The sequence below is a fragment of the Nelumbo lutea genome, chromosome 1 (assembly GCF_056320005.1).
Source record: "Nelumbo lutea isolate HS-2025 chromosome 1, American lotus-T2T, whole genome shotgun sequence".
NCBI lineage: Eukaryota > Viridiplantae > Streptophyta > Magnoliopsida > Proteales > Nelumbonaceae > Nelumbo > Nelumbo lutea.
Genome location: NC_142684.1, coordinates 149,446,877 through 149,473,958, shown reverse-complemented (window position 1 = coordinate 149,473,958; position 27,082 = coordinate 149,446,877). Strand labels below are relative to the sequence as shown.

At 40.0% G+C, this 27,082-nt stretch overlaps 1 protein-coding gene across 2 annotated transcripts in view; it reads right to left on the bottom strand.

Moving 5' to 3' along the window:
* Nucleotides 1–1,276: 1,276 nt before the first annotated feature.
* The window catches only part of LOC148878308 (ribonuclease 3-like protein 2), a 31,603-nt gene continuing 5,797 nt past the window's right edge, over nt 1,277–27,082 (bottom strand). The window contains exons 4-5 of one of the 2 annotated variants that reach the window (XM_088952664.1): nt 6,380–6,470; nt 1,277–1,625 (exon numbers count right to left, since the gene is read on the bottom strand). In XM_088952664.1, the coding sequence (XP_088808790.1) occupies nt 6,428–6,470 (43 nt within the window). In that variant the 3' untranslated portion in view covers nt 1,277–1,625; nt 6,380–6,427. The remainder of the gene's footprint in view (nt 1,626–6,379; nt 6,471–27,082) is intronic. The other variant, XM_088952663.1, reaches the window with a different exon arrangement.

Below are 27,082 nucleotides of genomic sequence, written 5' to 3'. Positions count from 1 at the left end.
TTGTTATATTATTTATTTGTTTTTTTATTTAAATTGTTATATTTTATTTTTCTTTTAATAATTTATATATTTTTTTAAATCAAATTGAATCGAATCAGATCCAAAAATCCAACTTCCTCATCAATTTCTAATCCAGTTCCATGCTTATCAGATTCAATTAGATCTTCAGATCAGATTGGATCTACATTTAACAGTGTCAGACCGGATTCGAATATACCCTGATTCGAATTTGATATGATCCATTTGCATCCCTAATAACCCATTTACATGGCAACTGTAGCATGTGAATACATTTTCTATTTGACATTGCTATTCACGTAACAAACCTTGGAAGATTAAGTTGGCTTTTTTTTTCTTAATTTTATTTAAGGCTCAGTTTGGAAGGAGTACAAATACAAATATGTAGAGAGCAAAGTCTTGTATGTTGTATTATTTTGTATGTATTTGTATTCAATTAGGTCGAATTTGGACACCATGATTTGATTTAAAAGAAACGCACTGTTGGATTGAATTTGATAACCCATAACCATCAAATACAACAAATAGAAGGTTTTGGTAGCTGATGTATGGTTTTTCTTTATCTAATAAAATAACAAATACAATTGTGATGTATAAAACTTGATTACTCTACTGATAATTACCTACCATGCTGTTCTCAACTTGGTAGGTCCCACCATGAATTTCTTTCTACTCTAATGATCATTATCTAACAATAATAACAATGTTAGCTTGATACTAAATTGAATCCAATACTAAAACAAACAGGATTTGATTTTCCAATACAAAACTGGGAATGGATTGGATAATTGTAATTGAAATTCAATCCATTGGAAGTCCTTGTTACAATCCATTTGTCCCATGTTAGTAGTATGGGATGCTAATGTAAGGTATCCCACATCGGTAGAATGAGATGCTGTTGTGGGGTATATATGTACTTGGGTTCCCTCCCTCTAATAGTTAACTTTTAAGGGTGAACTCTCTTAATGCACATAACAAATGGTATCAGGGCCTATACTATGAATCCCAGTTGCAATCGTGCAGCGCAGGTGGTGACATTGGTATTGTAATGCTCAGCCAGGACTAGGTGGACTAGTGCAAAGCCAGCCTGCATGGGCACTGGGACTGCGAAAGCATAGTGGGATGTTACGATCCATTTGTCCCATGTTGGTAGTATGGGATGCTAATGTGAGGTATTCCACATCGGTAGAATGGGATGCTGTTGTGGGGTATATGTGCTTGGGTTCCCTCCCTCTAACAGTTAGCTTTTAAGGGTGAGTTCTCCTAAGGCACAAAACAGTCCTACCATCAAAAAGCTAATCAATGTCTACAATGCAGAGAACATCATGGTGAGTCATCATGGGAGACCTCAAAAGTACCTAGCAGTTCATATTTCAAGACAAACAAACACAACATACAGGCAAAATGGTTGAAGGTCTCAGATGACTTGTCCCACCCCCTGTTTGGCATATTCTAAACCGTGGAGCAACATTGAAGCTGCAGAATTCTCTGCATCCTTTACTCTTGTCTTTTCATCACCTGATGTAACAAACACGCCATCGGCAGTTTCGACTTGGACGGAACAGATGAATCTCCTATCATGGGCAGGACCAACTACCTTCTCGATGCTGCAAGTTCAACCAAATAAGAAACAAGAACCAACTACCAACTGTTATTTCTTGTATGACCAGAAAATGAAATAAGCAAGCAAAAAACTAGCGAAAGAAACGCACACCCAAAAAGATGGGGATTAAAAGGGTAAATTGCTTAAACCTCCTTGTGTTTCATGGATGGTAAAAAGGTCCCTTCTGTTTTCAGGGGTCAGATGGAAAAGTCAGAAAAAGAGAGAGAGAGAGAGAGAATAGAACACAGCCGAATAGTGGGTGTGACACCTTGTTTCAATGGACACCCTAAAAAATATATTTATATTAAATGGTAAAAGGACATAACTTCCCTTAATGTACAAAAGAGAGAGACTACAAATAATAGTTATACGACAAAGGAAAAAGTACAAAAAAATAGCCCTGCGACTAGATTCAATCTCTACAAGTAGCATCCATACCTTTTGAATTTTGATTATTTGTTTAGTACGTTACATTTTCAATTTTCAAAGTTACCCCGCAAATCACTCTACTCTTTCTTCACGTCGTATTTCGACAAAGCAGGCTCTCACATTGCCAATTTTTTGGCAGCAGATAAAACATTCTCATTTTAAGAACAAATAATCCCCACCATGAACCTAGGAAGAGAAATACCTTTAGATAAAACCCATATACTATATGGACCCTGATTCTATCAAAACCCTCCACCTCAAGAACCTCAGCTACGCTTACAAACTCTTCACTCCCATGGGTTGTCCCTACAAATATTTCATCAGAGATGCTGTGTATGTTTTTTATCTCAAAGTTTAGAAGGCTGTACAGCATATCCCAACTTATCAAAATATTTCATCGATTTTGGCTAAGATCTTAACATCACACCAAAGGGGTATATATATATGCTACTAACGTTGAAAACTGAAGGGCATGTTTTTACCACACGTGAAATGTAGGAGGTTAAAGCAATTGTCAGAAAACACGGGAGATTTGAGCAATTTATCCTTAAAAAAGGATTCATTTATTTCAACCAATGAACTCTAGTTGTTGAGTTGATTCACCTGTGAATCAGTATACTATAAAATTTAGAAGGAAAAGCGAAACATCATCAAGACATCAAGTCAGAGTCAGGTGTATGTTGAGAATATCAGAAGTCCCAGCAAGTTGAGAAAGAAGGCATTTCGACATTAACAAATGCTTAGCATGTCATATTTTAAGTTCTCCGAGTCAACATACAGACAATGCAGTATCTTACAATATGCTTATCCATTTATCCAATGTGTCTAATGAATTTCAACATTCTTGATGCCATGTAAAGCTAATAAAAACTGCTACCACAGAGATAAATTAAAAGCACGAAGATGGAATCATTTAATTAGACAGACAAGCTTCAACCTTTAATAATGTTCAGTTCACTAAAACATTTGGAACAGACATGGCGAAAATTGAATTCTACAAATAAATAGAATGACTAGTACATAATATTTTAATTAGGATTTGAAAAGACAGACTCCAATTATTGACCATATCTGCATGTGAATCTCTAAGTTCCAAATGGATATATTAAATATTAAATAAGCATTATAGGAAATTTCATTATGGTAATGTTAAGACCACCAAAATGGGTGACTAATATCCAGCAGAATCCATTTGCATATTCACACACAGATATATCTTTTGGAAATTTCAATATTTTTGACAAACATGCACAGATCCAGGACAAAGTCATATATGCATAAATATCTCTTTCTAGATCCATGTGCATTTTATCTTTTTAATGGTATCCATTTCATTATACTAGTACACGCTAAAAATATTGAAAATCTATAAATTTGAAAGCATAAATTCAACACAGTTTTGTTTTAATTGCTAATAAACAAAGAGATATGCAACCTATGCTACTATCTTAAGTGAAGCAATTTTCCCCTTTTGGTGAGTCTGTATACACAATTTGCCAACATTTTTCATTTATTATCCTTACTCAAGAAGCAGTCCCCCCATCCACACACACTCCCTCTCTCTAACCAATTCCACTCCCAAATCCCATGTTACATATGAAGTATTGCGTGTAAAGAAGGCCATTACCTAATGTTGGTCGCAGCACTTTGGGGTCTTGGGAGGGGTGGGTTGGATATGGTCCTAACCTTAAGTGCCCATGGCCCCATATTCTCACACTTGTCAGACATGGGATTTTACCATTACATATGAAGTAATGCACACACCACCCTCTCAAATACTGGACATATATTATCATGGACATTAAGTTAAATGAATGCTGGAACAATTGCTTATCTTATTAATGGATCATAATTAAAACAGCAGTCATGTGCTAACAGAAAATGTCCAAATATAATATATTTAAGGCAATATGAAAAAATATGCACAAAATGAAACCAAAGATGCACCAGAATAAATGGAAACAGTAACTTGTAGTAGACCTGTTCATGGGTCGGGTGGCCCGTGTTGCAGACACAGAAGCAGTAGACACACTCGTAGGCAAGCCTAACCACCGCGGCCGGCAGCAGCAGTGAAGGGCAGCAGCGCGCGCCACCACGCACAGCAGCACGCACCGCCCGGCAGCGCGCAGCACGCACCGCGCGGCAGCAGCACACTCCGCACGACAGCAGCACGCTCCGCACGGCAGCAGCACGCACCACACGGCAGCAGCACTGTGAGACGCGTGCACTGCCTGGCAGCAGCAGTAGGGGGGGGCCACACGACAACCCATCAGGGGCCCACTTATCTTGCCACAACAGCTCTGCATTATCCCTCATCCCTTATCATTATCTTATCTATCTTCTTAGTAAGAGTTCGGTTTGCCACTAGAAGTAAGCGTTGTGTTACCATTAGAAGTAGGTAATTTATTTAGAAGTACGAGTTTGAGTTTGAGTTGGATTACCCTAGTCTAGCCGAATCCAACAAGGAATTCCCTTCTGTAATCTCCTATTTAAGGAGCTACGAGTTGAAGTAAAGGCATTCAGTTTTCCAGTCAAGAGAAGAGTGAGGAGAGTTCAGGTGGTCTCTTGGACAAATCACCCATTCGGTTTTCCACAATAGGGTCTGCACGCAAGGGAAGGCGCAAGGGAAAGTAGGGCTTTCTTCCCGTGGACCGACCCGTGACGAGATCCTACGCCCGGGCCCATAATAGCCCGACGGCCCAGCCCAGCTCTGGATGGGCTTGGACATATTATCAGGCCCACGGGCCTGGGCTTGGGCCCAGTGATCTAAGCCTGACTTAGTTTCAAGCCAGGCTCGGGATTTTACATGAAAGCCTGGCCCAACAATATTATATATATTATTAAAAATATAATAATATACATATTTTCTAAATTCTAACCCTAATTTTCATTCAATACTCTCCCCCAACCTGTTTCATTCGATAGACTCTCCCTCCTCAACCCTTCCACATCACAACCGGCGGTAGATACCAGTGAGTGACTAAGGCCATGTTTGGTTCAATTCTCATTCTTACCCAAGATGAAATTTTAAAAATGGGCAAGAATGGGTAAAAATAGGATGAATGAGAAAATATTGCTATAAACCAAACAATTTTATCCTAAAAATGAATTATTTTCAAACTAACAAGTGTCCTATGTTGCTCATTTTCATTCTTAAAAAAAAAAAAAACACTGTGGCGGTATTCATAAACCGCCAGCCTATGTCTTCAAAACTGTTGGCATAGATGGTTATCGGTGGATGGCCGGCATTTAATGTCTGTCAAGGTGAGTTTCGACAGTAGTCCACTACTAAATAGGGCTGCCAATTGGACTGGATTTGGTCCAAATCTGGTCCAATCCAATATTGGTCCATTTACAAATGGAGTGGACGAAATCCATACAAACCAAGTCCAATCCAATCCAAATAAAATGCAAATGGACCAAATTGGGTCCAATCCAATCCAAATTGAATCAAACACCAAAATAACATGAGAAATCTAGAAAACATTTATAAAAACTACAACACCTACTGCAATCCAATCTAGTCCAATTAAAATGCAAACTAATTGGATTTGGTCCAATCCAATCCAAACTGAATGAATAAAAAAACTTTTGTAAAAGTGCTTTCATAAAAGTACTTTGCTAAAAGTGCTTTGATAAAAGTACTTTGCTAAAAGTACTTTCATAAAAGTGCTCTTGTAAAAGTGCTTTTGTGTTCATAAAAGTGCTTTTATAAAGGTACTTCCGTAAAAGCGCTTTTATGAAAGTACTTTCATAAAAGTGCTTTAATAAAAGTACTTTCATAAAAGTGCTTTAGTAAAAGTACTTTCTTAAAAGTGCTTTAGTAAAAGTACTTTCTTAAAAGTGCTTTTATGTTTTTTCAAAAAAGTTTTGTGCTTTCGCAAAAGTACTTTTGTAAAAGTGCTTTCATAAAAGTGCTTTCATGTAAAAGTGCTTTTGTAAAAGTACTTAAATTTCATAAAAGTGCTTTTCATAAAATTACTTGTATGAAGTGCTTTTGTAAATGTGCTTTTATAAAAATGCTTTCATAAAAGTACTTCCATAGAAGTGTTTTCAGTTTTGATCGGCTTCAAATTGGACAAGGTTTGGCAGAGTTTTGTAGGCAAAGTTTCCTCAAAGAATGAAAATGAGCAAGATGGGGCATGATTATTTTTCATGCTGCAAGCTACTTAATTTTTCTACTATGGGGATGATTTTTCATACTAAAAAGAATGTGACCCCCATGGCAAGAATTTTATAACCAAACACCCTAATGTTATTCATTCTTGCCCATTCTTGCCCATAATGAGCAAGAATTAAAAGAATGAGGCCCAAAGTAGTGAACCAAACCTGGCCTAAGCGCATTAGCAGTGACCAACAACTGGCGAAGCAGCGGACTCATCTCTTCGGTAAGACGGCGCCCCACGTCCATTCTTTGAACCTGATATACATTAACAGAGTCAGAGGTGGCATCCCCATCCCCAATAGTGGTCGGCAGCAAAACAATCCTATTTAGAGTTGGGATTAAATAGGTGTTTCGGGCTTCGTCCTTGGGCTCAAGCCTCGGTAGAGATGCTCACAGTTCGGTTAACCAAACCGTGGGCCTTTTTTTTTTGTAACCAAACTGGTACTACCAATTTTTGGAAAACTGGTAACCGAAGCCGAACCGAAGCCAATCAATTAACTGGTTGACCGGTTTAGTTAACTCTCGATTCGATTCGTCGGTTTTTTGATTTTTTAATTTTTACAATATATATAAATATATAATAAAAAATTATAAATAATATATCATATATTATAAATATATATTTATATATAATGCATATTTATTAATTTATAATATATAAAATTCGGTTCGGTTTCGGTCATTTTTTCTGTTTCTTTTTTTTCTCACCCCTAGGCCTCAGGCTTTTATGAGGGTCGAGCTCAGGCCTAAGATCTAGCCCCGATGGGTTGGGTTGGGCTCGGGCCTGAATGTTTTATGTTCACAACAGGTGAAAGCTCGGCTCGAGTCCAACCTGACCCATGAACAGGTCTAACTTATAGCAAGCATCCAATTAAAAATTAACCTTAAACAAAAAATAAAGAACTAGACTAGGGGTAAATTTTATCAAAGAAAAAGCAATTGCTTTGTGCAAACAATATGGATGTGAATTCAACCAGACAACATTTATTCAAATGTAAGGATCATCATCAACAACATACAAGCATTACGTATTTATCCAATATCACCTAAATGAATTCTACCATGCCATTCTAATATGTGGGCATAGCTCACTTGGAAGTCTAAGTCGTAACATCTTTTCTTACTAACCTGTTCTATAGTCATTTCTCCTTTCCTTCTCAAGTTCTTTAATTTGCACCATATCACTCCTCACAAGGGATTGGTTTCACTTTCACAAGATCAGACATCAAGAAGTCATCACTCAATGGATCTCATTGGGGCTACCACAAGTTCTCTGAGTGCATTTGTTTCTCATTGTACTGTCAGTTCTTTATCTTGCAACTTACCCATCTTGGCATCCTTATCCTAGCTACACTAGTTTCTGTTTCTTTCTCTGTCCCTTTTCATGTAATTTTTATTTGGCACATTCAGCATTTCTTTTGATATACTGGGTTTGGGATTTTTTGGAAGCCTTCTGTATAGGGAGCAAGGGTCCATTGCTTGGTGAGGGTAAAATCTTGTGTTGAAGAAGTATGAGAATGCAGGTCCAAAGACCTAGAGAAGCCACTTTATGTAAAATAAGTAGGAGGTTAGGTCTGTAATTCTGTATCCAGTCCGTCCTCCCGAGACTGATGCCTGGGACCGGTATTGGTAATGGTTATTCCATTTTTTGCAACACTTTTCTTGAATTGAACCTCCCCCCAGTACCTTTTCCTGTTCTGTAACTCTACTGTTACTATTAAAAAGAAAAAGAACAGAATATTCTCATCATCTCAACTACATTCAACCAATGGAGGATTATTCCATAAAGCAGGTATTGTTTTCTGTTCAGCTTATAAAGTGTTTCTCTTCAGTATGACTTTTCAGTGAAAATGCCAATAGGAACATCCACAATTCACTTCTAGTCCCAAGGCCAAGATCAATATGGAGGATTGTTCAGGTTGGAAGCAGGTAGTAAACTTTGATATCCTTTTATGAATTCAATTGTGTAACAAAATAGAATTTTAATATCATGGATGGATTAGATTAACAAGTAATCTGGAGAAGTAAATAAAATAAAATAAAAGAATAGACATCCAAATTTACAGGCTGGAGAAACAACCTTCAGAGCAGCTCAACTTAATCCATACTGCACTTTTCTTTGGTAACTTCTTAGGATTCTAAAGTTCCAATCAAGACTACCTAGAAGCCCTGCCTAAACTGCTTTGCTTACCTTTCCGATATCTCTGACCTTACCAGAAATGGTAAAACCTTGTAACAATAAGTATATCAGGGCTTCCATACATGCATCAACATTGGCAATACGTATTGTTTGTAAACAATTTACTACATCAATTGAGGTTGCGAATGAGGTTCACCTTTGGAAAGTTTTCTTCTTATTTAGGTAATTAACTAACCATGCAAAGGATTTCTATAAAGCCACAAGTAGGAAAAATATTGATTATTCTTAAGTAAATTAAGTGTCACAATTTTTTTTGAAGTAATGTATGATCTGTTTGTATTATATACAAAAAAGTATACCAAGGTTATTCCCCCTATACAGCAGATACATGTGTAGACTTTTTTAACTCATATACAAGATCCACAACTAGTGCCAATCTGAGCAACAAGAGTAGTTATTTTCCAAGTACTGCACTTTTTTTTTTTTGAAAAGTTAATGTAAATCAAAACACAGGATACTGAATAGATTGAGCATCACTACAGTGAGAGTGTACTGAAGCCAATTACATAAGATCCCAAAACCACCAACACAGATTAAGCCCAAAGACCCCCTTATATCCATATTCCTAACTATTTCAAAAATTATAGAAAGGTATTCTTCAAAATCATCTAAAACAGAAGCACAATGAAATTTTGTGCATTCTATCCTGCCAATCACTAGTACAGCCTCACAAAACTTCTAATAAAAGTTCTGCTATTCCTTTTTCTCAATATGCCCTCAACATATAAAAACAGGTTCAAATTCCACAGGATGTTACTTTATTTTCTCCCTCCCATGGGCTAAGCATCCGGAAGGCTAACTAGATTGATTTGGATAACCCATTGCCTCCTGAGCAGCTTTACAAAATGAACCTATATCTGAATGGAGGAACTACAATGTACCAAGAGAAGGATGCCAATTCTAGAGAATTATCACAAAGAGCACATACAATTCTAATATCCAATCCCCTTCATAATCAGGTCACCTAGAGTCAAAAATTTTGTTGAGGTCATTATTTATTGAAGTACTGTACTTATCAAAAAATAAAAAACTTGCTGGAGAAGGCAGTCCATATTAAGTAGCTCTTTGTTGGAATGTGCAGGGACCATATCCACCTCTATGGGAAAGGCAGAAAGGCACATTCCAGCTGTTAGAGATGCATAACAAGAACTCGAGTGAAAATAGCTCATTGCAATCCAGGTCCATAATCTTCTATTAGCCCTTCCAACTGCCAACCTTTGATTGTTACAATCAGTCAAATATGGCAATAAGTGTGTCAGATTCCCAACCATCGACACTGAGGCAAAACCTAGGGCAGTGAAATATTTCATTACCAATAATTCAATAGAACTCTTGGACTGTTTCATCCTTATTCACAGCAATTTGATATAGCTTGGAAACACTACAAAAGCACATCTGACAACTATTTCCTACCAAATAAGAGATATTTTGTCTGAAAATCTATGGAATGTTTCAGAATTCCATGCTACATGCTAGAACCACATGGTTCCTAGGTAGGGTTGAAATCCTATCCAAATGTGCTGCTTCCATACTTATTTGCCATGACCTGTCTCCATAACATGTTTAGTTCATTTCCTTGCCTCCATAGTAATTTTTAAATCAATTCCTTGTTCATAAATTTAAGGGTAAATTACAAAGACCCTGTAGAGAAGATGGGCCGAATGGCCCATAGGCTATTACTGTATATCATCTTTATGTTCTTCTCTATAATGGGCCTTATTCTGGGCCCATACTCTTCTATGTTCATTTTTTTGTAATTTCTTGTCCAACTAAGGACCTCTCTTGTAATTACTAAAAGAGTAACTTAATAAAAGAGTATTAGAGTGTTAGAAGGAGGTTAAGTTCGAACTCCACATCCTCTAACCCTTCTTGCCGCAGTTCTCTCTCTCTCTCTTCTTCTCTAATCTTCTCTTGTTAGTTTTCTTTGTTTTCTAGCACAGTCCCTACTTCTAGGACTGTTTTTCAACTTGGTATCAGAGCAGGCCATTGCTTGGCGTGTCCCTCATGTGGTTTTAGTTCAACCAACTACATGAGGAGGTTCTAGGGCTGAAAGTTTACAGTCATCCGCCTGGTTCTTGGAGGTCATTGGAGGGTGCCCAAGTTTCTATACACTTGGAGAAGGGTTCGGTGACCAGGAAGAATCAGAGAACAAGTTGTTTGGCCTGATTTGAAATCAGAGAAAAAGGATTTCGAAGTTATCTCAGAGAACAAGTGTTCGGCCTGGTTTATAGTTCAAACCAGAGACTCTCTTACTGTAAGTCTTTTCTCAGTCCTTTGCTGGGTTATTTTTTGTTGTTTGGGAGGACTGTTAAAGCATTTAAAGCCCACCTCCATTCGGCCCACTGTTGCTGGACTGATTCTACTCAGAAATTTATGGGTTGTTTTGGAAGTGCTATTCGGCTGATTATTGGACTGGGAAGCTGCTGAAACTGATCTAAAACTAAGTCATACTAGTCTCATCTTCATCCCAGCCTCTTCTTGGACCTAGACTGAACACTTTGAAGTGGTTTCTTCTAGTTAACAGTAGGCTGTTAAGTACTGCACACTGAGTGTTCAACAAAAGGTCTCTTAAGGACTATGGCTCTTTTTTCTTCTCTTTGGGACAACGGCTGTTGGGAACCTAAAATACCTTGTGATTGGAGGTTTGTTGGGTGTCCTTTGAAGGCTGAAACAGTAAAGAAAGAACTACGACCGAAGTTGGTTGAAATCATTGCTAACAGAAAGTTGGTTGAAAGTAGGAGGCAAGTGCAGGTTCAAGGAGTCGGTATCAATGATCATTTTGCAAATATGGGAATTAAACCTAAAGGGGTTACAGAAGCTCACAGTGGCACAGGAAGGAAGGAGGTGGTGTGAATATTGTAAGAAGCCGAAACACACAAAGGACAAGTGTTGGAAATTGCATCCCAATCTTGTACCTATCAGATTCCAGAAGAAGAATGATAGTAGAAAGACAGGAAGTGCACATGCAGCCACAAGCACAGATACAGAGGTTGAATCTACCAGTGCACAGTTGGCAGCCATGAAAGCTGAATACGAGAAGTTTGGAAAGATGATCAATCAGCTTGAAGGTGTATCTTCATCATCCATCCCTTCTGGAAGTCCAGCCACCATTGCATTTGCTCACTCAGGTATAAGGGCTTCCGCTAACCATGCATCCACCTCGGGTAAACACAAAACCCCTTGGATCATAGACTCAGGTGCTTCTGATCACATGACCAACCTTTCCACTTTGTTTGTTTCATATGATTTACTTCCTAGCCGTGACAAAATCACCTTAGTTGATGGTTCTCTTGCCCCTATTTCCGGCAAGGGAACTGTCAAGGCTACAGACTCCTTACTCTTATCTTCCATTCTTCATGTGCCTAAATTAAATACCAACTTATTATCTGTAAGTAGCCTGACCAAGTCATTGAATTGTTGTGTAACATTTTTCCCTTCTCGCTGTGTGTTTCAGGACCTGAAATCTCAGAAGGTGATTGGGAGTGGCCATGAAGCGAATGGAATATACTTGCTCGACACCCCTGGCCAATGCTTTGATCATCCCAAGAATGTTGCTTTTGGTTCTACTTTTTCAGAGTCTGTTAGTCAAATTATGTTGAGTCATTGTCGGTTGGGTCATTTACCTTTTTCTGCTTTAAACCATTTGTTTCCAAAACTGTTTAAGGGAGTCAGTGTGTCCAGTCTCAATTGTGAGTCCTATCAGTTGTCAAAGCATTGTAGAAAAAATTACCCTGTGAGCAATAAAAGATCCTCTTTTCCTTTTCATATTGTGCAATCTGATGTGTGGGGGGCATACCACTTATCCTCTATGGGGGGTTACAGATATTTTATCTTGTTTATTGATGACTTCTCTAGATTCACTTGGATATACTTAATGAAATCCCGGGATGAAGTCCCAAGACTTGTGAGGCAATTTCATGAGCTTGTTTTAACTCAATTTGATACCAGAATTAAGGTTTTCAGATCTGACAATGCAAAAGAGTATTTTGAGAAGAGTTTATCCTTGTATCTCTCTGACATGGGGGTTATTCATCAAAGCTCCTGTGTTAGAACCCCTGAACAAAATGGAGTTGCTGAGAGAAAAAATAGACATATTGTTGAATTTGCAAGGAGCCTTTTGTTTGCCTCACATGTTCCCACAAGATTTTGGGGTGATGCTGTACTTACTGCTACCTATCTCATAAACCGTATGCCATCCAGGGTTTTAGGGTTTAAATCCCCCTTCTGTCTTCTTCATCCAAACAAGGATCTCTTCCCAATTCCTCTTCGTGTGTTTGGCTGTACCTGCTATGTTCACATTCCAAGTGTGCAAAGACATAAGTTTGAACCGAAAGCCCACAAATGCATCTTCCTTGGTTACTCCCCCACACAAAAGGGTTATTGTTGTTTTGATCCAAAAACTGGCACCTGACATGTCTCTATGGATGTTACCTTTGATGAACTTTCTCCTTTTTATGGCTCCTCTCAGGATGGACATTGTCCACAAGGGGAGACTCTGTCACAAGTTTTTGCTCTTCCTCTTTCTATCCCAGTTGAGTCTCTTGACAAACCTGTATCCTCACCAAATGAGTCAAACGATGATCAATCACTTCATACCTCTTGTCCTAGTGCCCCTATTTCTTTACCCCCTCGTCCTATCCATAATCCCAAAGTGTATCAAAGGCAGAGATCTAGGAATGAGCAAGTAGTTTCCTTTACAACAGATGAAGCTCATACATTCCCAATCACAGATGAGATAACAGGTATTGATTCAGCTCCTTTGGAATCATCCTTCCCAGACCTTGATGTCCCCATTGCTGTTAGGAAAGGGAAGCGGAAGTGTACTGCACATTGCATTTCCAAACACCTTTCTTATGACCTGCTTTCTCCTTCATACTTTGCCTATCTCTCTTCTGTTGCTTCTAACCCCATTCCTAGGTCTGTCTCAGAAGCTCTTGGGATTCCAGAATGGAGAGATGCCATGGAGACCGAAATGGATGCTCTACATGCAAATGGTACTTGGGAGGTGGTGGATTTGCCTGAAGGGAAGGATCCAATTGGGTGCAAGTGGGTTTTTACCATTAAATACAGGGTTGATGGAATTATTGAGAGGTATAAGGCCAGACTTGTTGCAAAAGGCTACACACAGACATATGGGATTGACTACCTGGAGACTTTTGCCCCTGTTGCCAAGATGACATCTGTGAGGGTTCTTTTATCTCTGGCAGTTCACTTTGATTGGCCTCTCTATCAGTTAGATGTAAAGAATGCATTTCTGAATGGTGACTTACATGATGAGGTCTACATGTGTCTTCCTCCAGGGATATATGGGAAAGATATGCAAGGAAAGGTATGTAAATTGAAGAAATCTCTTTATGGTCTTAAACAATCTCCTAGAGCCTGGTTTGAGAGATTTAGAGCTGCACTTGTTAAATTCGGCTATGTTCAGACACAGTCAGATCATACTTTGTTTGTAAAGAAAAGTAGATCTCTAGCAGTGTATCTCATTGTGTATGTTGATGACATTATAGTGACTGGTGACGATGCCTCAGGCATTCTGGCTCTTAAGTCTTTCCTCCGTACAGAATTTGAGATTAAGGATCTGGGGGAGTTGAGATACTTCCTTGGCATAGAAGTTGCCAGATCCAAGGATGGGATTCTTATTTCCCAAAGGAAATATGTTCTTGATTTGTTGTCTGAAACTGGAAAACTGGGTGCAAGACCAGCTGCAACTCCCATTGATATGAGTCACAAACTTTCAGCTACAGATGAAACTTTATTGGAAGACAAAGGGGTTTTTCAGAGACTTCTTGGGAAGCTTCTGTACCTGTGCATGACTAGACCAGATATTGCGTATGCTGTCAGTTGCATTAGCCAGTTCATGCATGCTCCTAGAGATACTCATATGGCAGCAGTAGAACGGATTTTGTGCTATCTGAAAGGCTCTCCAGGGAAAGGAATCCTATTTACCAAGCATGGTCATCTGAAACTTGAAGCCTATACTGATGCTAATTGGGCTGGAAATATTGATGACAGAAGATCTACTTCAGGATATTACAGTCTGGTGGCTGGTAATGTTGTCTCTTGGAGGAGTAAGAAACAAACTGTTGTGGCCAGATCCTCCGCAGAAGCAGAGTATAGAGCCATGGCACATGGAGTCTCAAAATTGTTGTGGCTAAGGTCCTTAATAGAAGAACTTGGGATTGATCATGACAAACCCATGATGTTGTATTGTGACAATCAGGCTGCCATCAACATTGCTCACAACCCGGTACAACATGATCGAACCAAACATATTGAAGTTGATACACTTTATTCGAGAAAGAGTCTCCTCCGGAGAAGTGTGTCTTCCATTCGTTACTTCTGAAGGACAATTGGCAGACTTTCTCACCAAGGGCATTTCCAAGGCAAGGCTTCATCTGTTAGACAGTTTTTGTATGCCCTTAGCTTCAATCTGATTTGATGTGCTTTTGTTATTTAGTGGAAATAAATAAAGTGCATGTTTGATTCATGTTGTTTGGTTTAATTCTGTGTAAAACCCTAAAACTGGACATTTATAGAGACTCGTGTTAGTTTTAAATGTTCACAGCCGTTGGATAAGTCTGGGGAAATTTATCCTGCCAAGGCTGATACTGGTGTGCCACCAAGTGTTGGGATGGCTTGTCTCAGCCACCAGGGTAAGACCCGAGGCACATGCAGTATGGGATTACTTGAATCCTTGAACCGGACCAGATTTCTAGTCTTGCCCTGGACCTTGGAGATAGATGGGCAAAACTGGAAAGTTACACCTGACCCCTAGACTCGATTATGACACTTCACTAGGTGTTGGATCAAGCTGCCTTTGATATGCCAATCAGTGAGATCCTTAGCGGGGATCAAAACCTGGGTATGTTGGGGCAGTTTGAGAATTCATCTGAGTGGGTGATCATAGTGACAAAATCAGCCACTTTGTCGGGCAAAGGGTAATGATCGGGACTACACTCTCTCTGATGGAAACCAAACTGCCGGTAGTTGATTTCAATCGTTGGAATTTTGTTTTGCAAAATTAATATATTTATATATATATGTACGGTTTCAAATTGTTTGCAAATGGTTTTAATTCCCGGGATCCATGTGAGAGGAGAGTGCGGCACTGTTCCTTGCAGCCGAGGGAGAGGTCCTCTCTTGTCGGGCAGTGCTTGATCATTAAGGGCTGAGAGGTTAAGTGTAAGACCATTGAGGATAATACCTGATGGGCTAATCTTGCACCTGCCCACAGTCCCTGGGTTTTTATAAGATGGCTTGGCCCAGGGACCACTTAATGTAAGTGTTGGGCCCATAGGGTCCATATGATGGACTCAAGGGGTTCATTGAGTTTTTCAGTGAATTCGGCTGGGCCTTGTATTAAAGGCTGGGCCGAACCCATGTGGCTAGTGTGTAGATCAATGCTTGGGTCCCACGCCATACAAAGAAGCCCAACTGGGTAGCAGATTGGAAAGTAATTAGACACTGAACACTTAATGGGCCAGAAGCCCATTTCGAGGTGCTGATATGATCACCCATCCTTGGGGCGAATCTGAGATTAATGTTAGTGAAAGGATTGGGCATTTAGCCTTATCCACTCTTGGAGACCAAATTCAAATTAGATTTGAATCTGGTAACCTCCTGATAAGATCAGGAGTAAGCTAACTTTATCTGCAGATAGGATTAAGATTATCCCCTATCCAAATACTGATTTGGATTGGGATAACTCCTAATTAGGAGGTTTCTTAATCAAGAAGAAAGGAGGAGAAACCCTAACCAAAAAAAGGAGAGAAATACAATAGATTTCGAATAAGAAAAATCACAAGAAAGGTTCCTGCGAATTTAGATCAGATCTCATTCATACTCCAGAAAAAGAAAAAGGCAGTTCAGCCTTTTAGCCTTTAGAGTTCTCCTCCTGCCGCCACCATCTTTTTTTGCAAGATTAGATCTTTGCAGAAAAAGAAAGTCAAGAAATCTGTTCTTGACATTAGTCTTGCAACAAAGACTAAAAGGATTCAGTGTTTAGTGTTTCCAGAGGATTCTTGTGAAGGATCCAGTGTGTAGGACGCACCCTGCTAGTTCTATTCCATTCACAGCTGTGTCATCTTCAGCAGGAACGGATCTTGGAGCATTCTTTGGGCGTGAACACCAACTTTGGGAGATAGTGCTTCTCCGGATCAGGTATATTCCTCCCATTTGTCTTTTGGTACAGATCTGGTTTGATTATGGTTCAAGTAGGATCCTTGAATATTGTATTCTAAATTTAGGGAATATGATTCCCAGTTGGGAGAAGGTAGGAAAATTTTTGAAATTCGCCCACCCATTCCGCAACCTTTATGGCATCCATTAGATGGATCCTACCATTCTTTCATCATCATGACACTAGCAAGTTGGGCATGATTGACATCTATGCTCAGCTTGAGGGGGAGTGTAGATAAGATGGGCCGAATGGCCCATAGGCTGTTACTGTATATTATCTTTATGTTCTTCTCTGTAATGGGCCTTATTCTGGGCCCATACTCTTCTATGTTCTTTTTTTTGTAATTTCTTGTCCAACTAAGGACCTCTCTTGTAATTACTAAAAGAGTAACTTAATAAAAGAGTATTAGAGTGTTAGAGGGAGGTTAAGTTCGAACTCCTCATCCTCTAACCCTTCTTGCTGCAATTCTCTCTCTCTCTCTCTTCTTCTCTAATCTTCTCTAATCTTCTCTTGTTAGTTTTCTTTGTTTTCTAGCACAGTCCCTACTTCTAGGACTGTTTGTCAACTGACCCCTCTTGTACTATGGGGTCAGTTACAAAGTCCCCCCTGTACTTTTTTTTGCGACAAAGACCCCCCTGAACTTTAGCCATTAGACAAAGACCCCCCTTGGCCGTTAAGTTAGATGACGGAAAGCGTTAAAATACCAAAATACCCCATTAAACTTTTTCTATTTTCTTTTTTTGCCCTTTTTTCTCTTAAAACCTATTGTTTTCCTTCTTTTGAGTTTCACTTCACATGCCATGATTATGGCCTTGATGTTTTCCTCCTAACTGAAGCTGCCTGAACTGAAGCCGGATTCCTCTCTCCTTTGCTTTTGTCGCAAGAAGAGCACTGACAGGAAAGAAAGAATTGAAAAAGAGGGAAAGAGTCCAGGCAGCTAAGCTTCAAGAGATCTTAACAAATAAACTTCGAGAATGAGAAAATGACCACGATCACTACAAAACAACATTGTCCTAACTATGCTCCCAACAACCTCCCTCCTTTTCAACCAAAAAAAAAAAAAAAACAACCTCCCTCCTTCAAGAAACAATGGTGAGAAGCTTTGAAAGTGGAAAAGCACAGGAACCCATCAAGGCTCTCTCTCCTTACCTCAGAAGTGTGGCATCTTTCAAGCGCAGAAACTGAACCTCCGATTGGCACAAAGCTGACAACCCACAGTGGTAGAGAATCTTCTTGGGTCTGTGAGAAAAAAGAAAGAAAAAACAAAGATCCGGCAACTTTTTCTTTTCCTTGTTCAAAGCTTCAGAGCTTCAAGAGGCTAGTTTGAGAGGAGAGAGAGAGAGAGAGGAGAATCCAAGCCAAGCCCCAGAGCTCTCAAGTCTTCAACCAGAAGAGACACCAGTTCAAGGTCACTATTGCCAGCTAGATGTGCATTGCCAGAGAAGGAATAGAGAAAGAGAGCGGGTGAGAACCAATTTAATTACAGCCTTCAAAATTAAATCCTCATTCACCATTGCGATTTGCGAGCAACAGAAGAACCACGTGCTTCCCCTACTCCTCTTTCTATATATTTAATCAGTACAAGCATTAGAAAAAGCATTAAAACTACCATTTATTACCGCCTACCCAACCACCACAAAATTCCCAAGCAACCGCGCAAGAACAAAGACCACCACGACTCTTTTTCCCTTCCAGTTGTCTTGTCTGACTCTTGACCCACCCAAGAACTTCTCCATCCAACATTTCAAAGATGGGTTAACGTGTTTTTTTTCTCCTTTTTTTATTGATCTTTGTCTTTGTTCTACTGTTCTGTCTCTGCATCTCAAGAATTGGGGTTCTGGGTTTCTGAAATTCTTGCCGTTAAAGCTCTATCCTTATTAATTGTTTGACAGAGCACAGGGAGGGGGAAAGAAGTCAAGAACAACCAAAACCAGAAGTAGAATAACAAGGAAATGATTTCCGAGGAGAGGGAGGAGAAAAAACAACAACCTAGTTGGTGGAGCCATGCATGCACTCACTAAATGTTTAATGTTGGTTTAAATATTTCACTTGTCAAAAAAAAAAACAAGTTGTGGTGGCTATGGCCGGAAAATAGAGGAAATCAGGAAGAAGAAAGAGGAAAGGGAAAGGGGAAGAAGAGAGATTGGGGAAGAGAGAGAGAGAAATGTGAAGGAGTCTGAGGTTTTTTTTTCTCCTTTTTTTATTGATCTTTGTCTTTGTTCTACTATTTTGTCTCTGCATCTCAAGAATTGGGGTTCTGGGTTTCTGAAAATCTTGCCGTTAAAGCTCTGTCCTTATTAATTGTTTGACAGAGCACAAGGAGGGAGAAAGAAGTCAAGAACAACCAAAACCAGAAGTAGAATAACAAGGAACTGATTTCCGAGGAGAGGGAGGAGAAAAAACAACCTAGTTGGTGGAGCCATGCATGCACTCACTAAATGTTTAATGTTGGTTTAAACATTTCACTTGTCAAAAAAAAACAAGTTGTGGTGGCTATGGCCGGAAAATAGAGGAAATCGGAAAGAAGAAAGAGGAGAGAAAGGGAAAGGGGAAGAAGAGAGATTGGGGAAGAGAGAGAGAGAGAAATGTGAAGGAGTCTGAGGTAGAGGGGATTATCACCTCTGTTGTTCATGTATCGTGAGGTCGGGAAGATGAACAGTGTTTTTCTCTTAATTGTCTAAATAGTTATTACAAGGGTAGTATGGGGATTAAAAAATATTGTAATGGCGGATTTTAACAGAAAGCTAACGAAAGGGGGTCTTTGTCTCATGGTCATAGTACAGGGGTGTCTTTGTCACAAAACAAAGTTGTTAAGACACAAATAAGTGGAACGGAGGGACGAGTGTACAAGAAAAGGCCACGTCAACCTTTAAGTGATGTGACTGAAAGCCGACCACTCGAACAGACTACATAACAAACTGGACAAGTGGAGAGGCTGGGATAACAAAATTGTAACCGAGTGTTATAAATAAAGAAAGGAAATCCAGAAGGGAAGACATTGATTCTGGGAATTCAGAAGGCAGGCTTCCTCGAAAAGCCCTGAGTTAGGCAGTTACCTAACAAGTTGGTATCAGAGCCAAGATGTTGAGCACAAGGTCGTCCACGATGGAGCACAGAGTTAACAACATGGAAGGAGAAATGCAAAGATTATCAGCGGACATTAAAGAAATAAAAGAGAGCTCCGCATCCTTGCTCGGGCGACTGGAATAGACACCACCGGTTCCGAATCGAGAAGGGCAAGAAGAACGCAGTGACACCATTCATCGAAGCGGATTAGGAACCACCAGAACGGCAAGAATCGAGTTTCCCGTCTTCGCAGGGGGGATCCCACGTCCTGGTTTCTACGAACCGAAAGGTACTTCGATTACCACGATACACTTGGACCTGATCGTGTTCCACTAGCTTCCGCGCACCTGGAAGGAGAGGCGATTGTCTGGTACCAGTGGTACCGGCAATGGCACCCAAGAGCCACATGGGTGGACTTCACAGATGCCTTAACCATGAGATTTGGTGTCTCGGCTTTCGAAAACTATGATGAAAGCCTCGCCAAGCTACGATAGATTGGCTCCGTCCAATATTATCAAATGGCATTCGAGAGGTTAGCTGTGCGCGTGCAAGGGTGGCCAGAAAACGCATTGGTCGACAGCTTTTTTGGTGGACTTAAAGAAGAACTGTGGCTGGAGGTTAAAGCCATGCAACCCACCACCATTCTTGACGCAACAGCCTTAGCCCGACTCCATGAAGACAAGCTGAATCGGGCAAGAAGGATTAATCGACCCCTGGGAGCTGCGGTCAAACCAGGTATACCAAATCCAGAACCTTGTATCTTGGGTAAACATTGGTCAGACAACTAGGGGTTCCATTCCAACCATATACAGCATTCTGGGTGCACGTACATGCACAAGATTAAAACTGAAGATACAAGGACATGAGTTCGAGGTAGATCTACATCCCCTAGAAATCAGTGGAGCAAATGTAGTTCTCGGAGTCCAATGGTTAAGGCAACTAGGGCCGGTGATATGTGACTGGGCCCGACTCACAATGGACTTTCAAGTCGGCAAATCGCAGGTGCATATTCAAGGGCAAATGTCCAAGGATCCAAGGCCCATTAGCCCAAGGAAGTAACTCTAGCAGATTTGAAGAAGCCCACATACAATTACAGCAGTTACTTCAGAAGTTTTCAGTGATCTTCCAAGAGCCCAAGGAACTACCACCGAAATGTTCCCATGATCATTGCATTCCCTAGCTACCCAGAACAGAACCCACAAATGTAAGGCCCTATCGCTACCCCTATTTTCAGAAACTAGAAATTGAGAGACAAGTGCAAGATATGCTTGATAGAAAAATTATACAACCCAACCATAGCCCATTCTCCTCACCAATATTACTTGTGAAAAAGAAGGATGGGACATGGCAGTTTTGTATAGACTATAAAGCCTTGATCAACATTACTATAAAGATCGATTTCCCATACCGGTAATCGATGAACTACTAGATGAACTCGGCCGGGCCACAATATTCTCCAAACTAGACCTGAGATCGGGATATCATCAAATTCGGGTCCATGAGGGTGACATCCACAAGACCGCCTTTCGTAAACACAATGGGCATTATGAGTTTTTGGTCATGCTATTTGGGTTGACCAATGCGCCAGCTACGTTCCAAGAACTTATGAATGACATATTTCGACCCCATATGCACAAGTTTATACTAGTTTTTTTTTATGATATACTTGTATATAGCGCTACATGGGACGAACACCTAGTGCATCTACAAATCACTTTGAAACTACTAAGGACTCATAAACTCTTTGCAAAGGAGTCAAAGTGCACATTTGGACAGACTCAAGTACACTACTTGGGGCACGTAGTCGAAAACGGCACTGCAGCGGCAGACCCGGAAAAGATCTCAAGCATGATAAATTGGCCCCAACCTCAAAATGTTAAGGAGCTATGGGCCTTCTTGGGTTTAACAGGGTACTACCGGCGATTCATCAAAGGGTATGGACTGATTGCTACCCCCTTGACAAGTTTACTCAAGTAGAATGGATTCTGTTGGACTAGGGAGGCCCAACTGGCCTTCGAGACGCTCAAAACAACTGTCTCGTCCCCACCGACACTCGCACTTCCAGATTTCTCAAAGGACTTCATCATTGAATGTGATGCATCAAGCCAAGGAATGGGTGTGGTTCTCATGCAAGAAGGAAGGCCACTAGTGTTCTTCAGCAAAGCATTGACAGCACAAAAATGGGCCAAGTCAGTATACGAACGAGAACTGATAGCAATTGTTCTCGTAGTTCAGTAGTGGTGACAGTACCTTATAGGGAGGAGATTCATCATACAAACTGACCACCATAGCCTGAAATTTTTGTTGGAGCAGTCAGTATTATCCCCAGAACAGCAGTGATGGATAGCCAAACTACTCGGCTACGATTATGTCATTGAATACAAGGCAGGGCACACTAACAAAGTAGCAAATGTATAGTCACGCCAACCACAACTATTTCCATTACTTCTCACGGCCCCAATGTGTTCCCTCATGAATCAGTTAAAGGAAGAAGCTGAAAGACACCCACAACTGAGCAATCTACGTTCACAGGTCCAAGAGGACCCTACCAGCCACCCAGGGTACACAGTAGAGAATAACTTGCTGTTGTATAAACATCGATTGGTGATACCACAGGATTCAGCCCATATTTAGCAGCTTCTTGAATTGTTCCACTCATCACCAGCAGGAGGACACTCGGGAATTTTGCGCACTTACAAGAGACTAGCCACCCAATTCCATTGGAAAGGCATGCGGAATTCGGTCCAAAAATTCATAGCTGAATGTGTCACTTGGCAGAAAAATAAGGTTGATACCCAATGTCCAGCAGGTCTGCTACAACCACTTCCAATTCCTACACACAAGTGTGGGCTGATATATCCATGGACTTCATAACGGGGCTCCTCCTTTCCTATGGCAAGTCTATCATTCTCATAGTTGTTGACGGATTCACCAAATACTACCATTTTCTCCCTCTCTCCCACCCCTTTACAGCTTCAATGGTGGCTGAGGTTTTTACTAAGGAGGTGACATGACTGCATGGTACCCCTAACTCCATTGTCTCAGACCGTGACCCAATTTTTATGAGTCGTTTCTGGGCAGAATTTTTCCGGTTACAGGGAGTGAAACTCTTCAAATCTACCAACTACCATCCTCAGACAGATGGGCAAACTAAGGTGGTCAACCGGAGTTTGGAAACCTATCTAAGGTGCTATGCAAGGGATAGGCCATGTCAGTTGCTCAAGTGGCTTCATTGGGCGGAGTGGTGGTACAATACCACGCATCACATGCAGTAGGAATGACTCCATTCAGGGCTCTATATGGACGGGACCCACCTACCCTACTCCCATATGAGAAAGGGTCTACAGCAATAGCAGCAGTGGAAGACCAACTCCTCCAATGGGATATGGTGTTACAAGAGCTCAAATCCCACCTCCGTTGAGCCCAACAATGGATGGCAGACTCTTACAACAGAAAGCATAGGCCCATCCAATACCGGGTTGGGGATCAAGTCTTCCTTAAACTACAACCATACAAGCAAGTTTCAGTAGTAGGCCACGGGTGGAACAAACTGAGCCCAAGGTACTTCAGTCCATTTCGGATTGTGGAACGCATTGGGTCCGCGGCATGCATACTTGACCTTCCAGCGACATCAAAATTGCACCCCGTATTTCATGTATCTCTATTAAAGAAATGGCCGAAAACGAGAGCAATAACAACAAAAACCCTCCCATCATTTTCGGAAGATGGCCAAGTTCAAACTGAACCCACCCAGATAACAGATTTCAAGTGGATACGCAAAGGGCATCACATCGAACCAGAGGCATTGGTGCCTTGGTGGTATGGTCAGGTCTCCCACTTGAAGATGCAACTTGGGAACCTTACTTGGACTTACAGAATAGATTCCCACATCTTGACCTTGAGGGCAAGGTCTCTTTCAAGGGAGGAGGGACTGTCAAGACACAAATAAGTGGAACAGAGGGACAAGTGTACAAGAAAAGACCACATCAGCCTTTAAATAATGTGACTGAAAGCCAAACACTCGAACAAACTACATAACAAACTGGACAAGTGGAGAGGCTGGGATAACAGAATTGTAACTGAGTGTTATAAATAAAGAAAGGAAGTCCAGAAGGGAAGACATTGATTCTGGAAATTCAGTCTCTCTCTCTCTCTCTCTCGTTTCAGGAGGCAGGCTTCCTCAAAAAGCCCTGAGTTAGGCAGTTATCTAACAAAAGTACAAGGGGGTCTTTGTCACAGACCCCATAGTACAGGGGGGTCTTTGTAATTTACCCTAAATTTAAGGAGTCTTCAACCCGACCGTATGAATCTTGTCCCATTCCATTAGATAAAATTTCATCTCCTCATTCAGTCCATCCAACAAAAAAAAGTACTTCTTTCTTTTATATGACTTTAGCCACTGATGCTGGTAAGGAAAACAGTGACAGGTAATAAATAGGCAGGTTTGAAAATGCAATTCTGATGAGTGTTAGGTTACTTTCTTTGGAGAGAATTCCTTGTTTCCAAACTACTAACTTCCTCCCAAATCTTTCAATAACCAAATCCTATACAGAAAGGCATGGGTGGTTAGTGGTCAGCAGCAAGGTTGCTGAAGAAGGGACCTTAGTGCCCCAATCCATGGGATGGTAATGACAAATTGGTGTTTGGGACACAGGTTTACAGGTAGAGAGAAAAACTTGTTTGTACACTTTCTAAGTTTTATATTGCAACTTGTAGTATGCTCTAACCATGTTGCCGCTGAGAAAAAAGTTCAATTGCAGTTCTTTTTCCAACCGATGGCATTTTGGTCTTGTGACAAAGTTAACTTTAAGTGGGTCCCTGCAACTTTTATTTATTATATGTACTACCTAACCTAAACAACATCTTTTCTCCTAACATCTATTTTCCAATACCATGTGTGAACTGTGAAGTCCTATTAACAGAAACCACAGGTACCTCTGTTATCAAAAGACTAAAAAAAAAACTCTCTCTTCTTTGTAGATAAAATGCATTGTTTTTTTTTTTCAATCAGTTATATAAAATACATTGCTATTAACTTAAGTAGAAACACACACACACACACATACATTGCTTTGAAGACTTTCTTGCTCTTCAGAAATTTTTAAATTTGGTGCTTTAGTTTTCCTGTTCTCTGTCTGTTCTTTGTTTGCTCAAGGTTGGACAAAATCCCATGTCTGGGGCATGATTTAAAATGTCTACAGATTCCTAATAGACATGATTACAACTTTGAGCCAACTCAAAATTCTTTTCATATATGAAGTTAAATCTTAGTTTTTGTTTGTGCAATAGATTATTTGGTTTCTATATTAGAATCATTTGCACTTCCTATGAGTTTACGTTTTGTTTAACTTAAATCTCAATCATGTAGTTTGACTCCTAAGTTTATAACACAACTTTGTAGCATATTATTTTCTCTATTAACCTTATTCCTTAGATTTATTTGATGGTTGGGAACAAGATAATAATTTAAAAAGGTGTACCTTGCTTCTTTTATCATTTCATAATATATCATTATATGATTTTTGCATATTTCAAAATGTTTCCAGCATTCTATACTTTTTATAATGTTTCCATCTGACATTTCCAACATTTTGCATATATTTGGATGACTGATATTTCCATCAACACTGGCATTTTAAACCTTGGTTTAGGGTTCAAAAAACACCCCAACCAAAAAAAAAATAAAGGACTACAAAATAATCTAGTTGGCACTCCAAATTTTCAATGATTCCTCTGACTATACAAAGTTGAAGAATTACTTCAGATTTCAGAACCTTACACACCAAGGTTGATAAGACTTGATAAAATTATGCATATACAATCATACCAAGTTTTAGCTTCAACTTTTTTGTTTTCATGGTTGAAATTATAAACCCTTAAATGAAAGATAACAATAAGTTAGGAGTACAGAATATATTCTCAAAGGCACCCCACACTAGCATCCATATTTATTGAGTTTCAAGGAAATGGTGCATGATGGAAATTTAATAGTCATCATTATGTTGCTTTCAATTAAGGACAGAATTTATGGAAGCACAACGAGAACAGATTTTTTTTCTTAGTTGATTTACTTAACAGGACCTATGCTTTTATTTCTATTAAGCTATTCAAAAGTAAATGTATCTGCCAATTCCATAATTAAAAATTCTATTTTTGTCCTTCAGTTTCATAAACATCCATTGGCAAACTACAACTCCCATAATGTACATGTACATATAGGTAAATCTGCAAGCAACAAAGACGATAACTTTTTTTATAGGAAACAGTAACTTTCATTAAACAATTGAAAAGATTACAGGCTTACCACCCACAAAATGGATGGCAAAAGAAAATAAAAAACTTACAAACAGGCCCAAAACAAAGCCTCCCTAGTAACTCCTTCTTAGCTCAAGTGTCAGCCATTCCATTTGCTAACCTTCTTACCCAATTAAAGTGCACCCCAATCTCCCTTGTTAAGCTAATAATCTCTTAGAGGCTGTCTAAGAGACTGCACTCCCAGGTTTCCAGTTTGCATCCACCCTATTACCAACTTGGAGTCTCCTTCCACTTCTAATTGTTGCATGCCCCATTGTTTCACCAGTTTCAAACCTTGAAGTAAGGCCATTACTTCTGCCCTTAATGAATCTCCCACACCAATTAGGCAAGAGTAAAAGGCCAAGACTTTTCCTTCCTCGTTTCTATACACACCCCCAACTCCCAACTGACCTGGATTACCCAAGGAGCTTCCATCAAAGTTTAGCTTCACCTTGAACTGAGGCGGTGGTACCCAACAATCCTGTACCACAAGGAAGGAAGGCGAGGATATGGCTATAATACTCCAATTTCTAATTAAGTACGCTGAGGAGAAATCCTTGAAGAGATGATGTACTTTCAACGGTGCATAACCTTGATGGTGACAACCTCCACAAGTGCTTCATTGGATTTTTCTTGCCCTAGGAAGATCCTATTGTTTCTCTCTTCCCAAATTGACCATAGGATGGCAGCTCTTGTTATTCTCCACATTACCCTACCCCTTTTCCTTGGCTGTCAGAAGAAGCTAGAGTCAAAAAGGTTCAGCACACCTGGGGGGGGGGGGGGGGTTCCATCTGTAACCAAACAAAAAAGAGAACCAATTCCACAAATAATAAGCAAAAGGACAAGAAATCAAAAGATGAGTCGCTGTCTCACCATTTCTTAAGCAAAGGTAATAGACATGTGGGGAAAGGCTCCAATAGTATTGATCTTTTGAAGAGCCACTTCCCAACAAAAAGCCCTAACTTTTAGCGGCACAAGAGAATACCAGATTTCTTTAGCAGGAAAAGAGACAGACACAAAAGAAGACTGGACTAAGGTGTTGAAGAAAGATGAACAAGAGAAAGTCCCTAAAGAAGACTCTTTTCAAATTCTACTATCCGGGCAGGAAAGATCTAGGAAAACTGA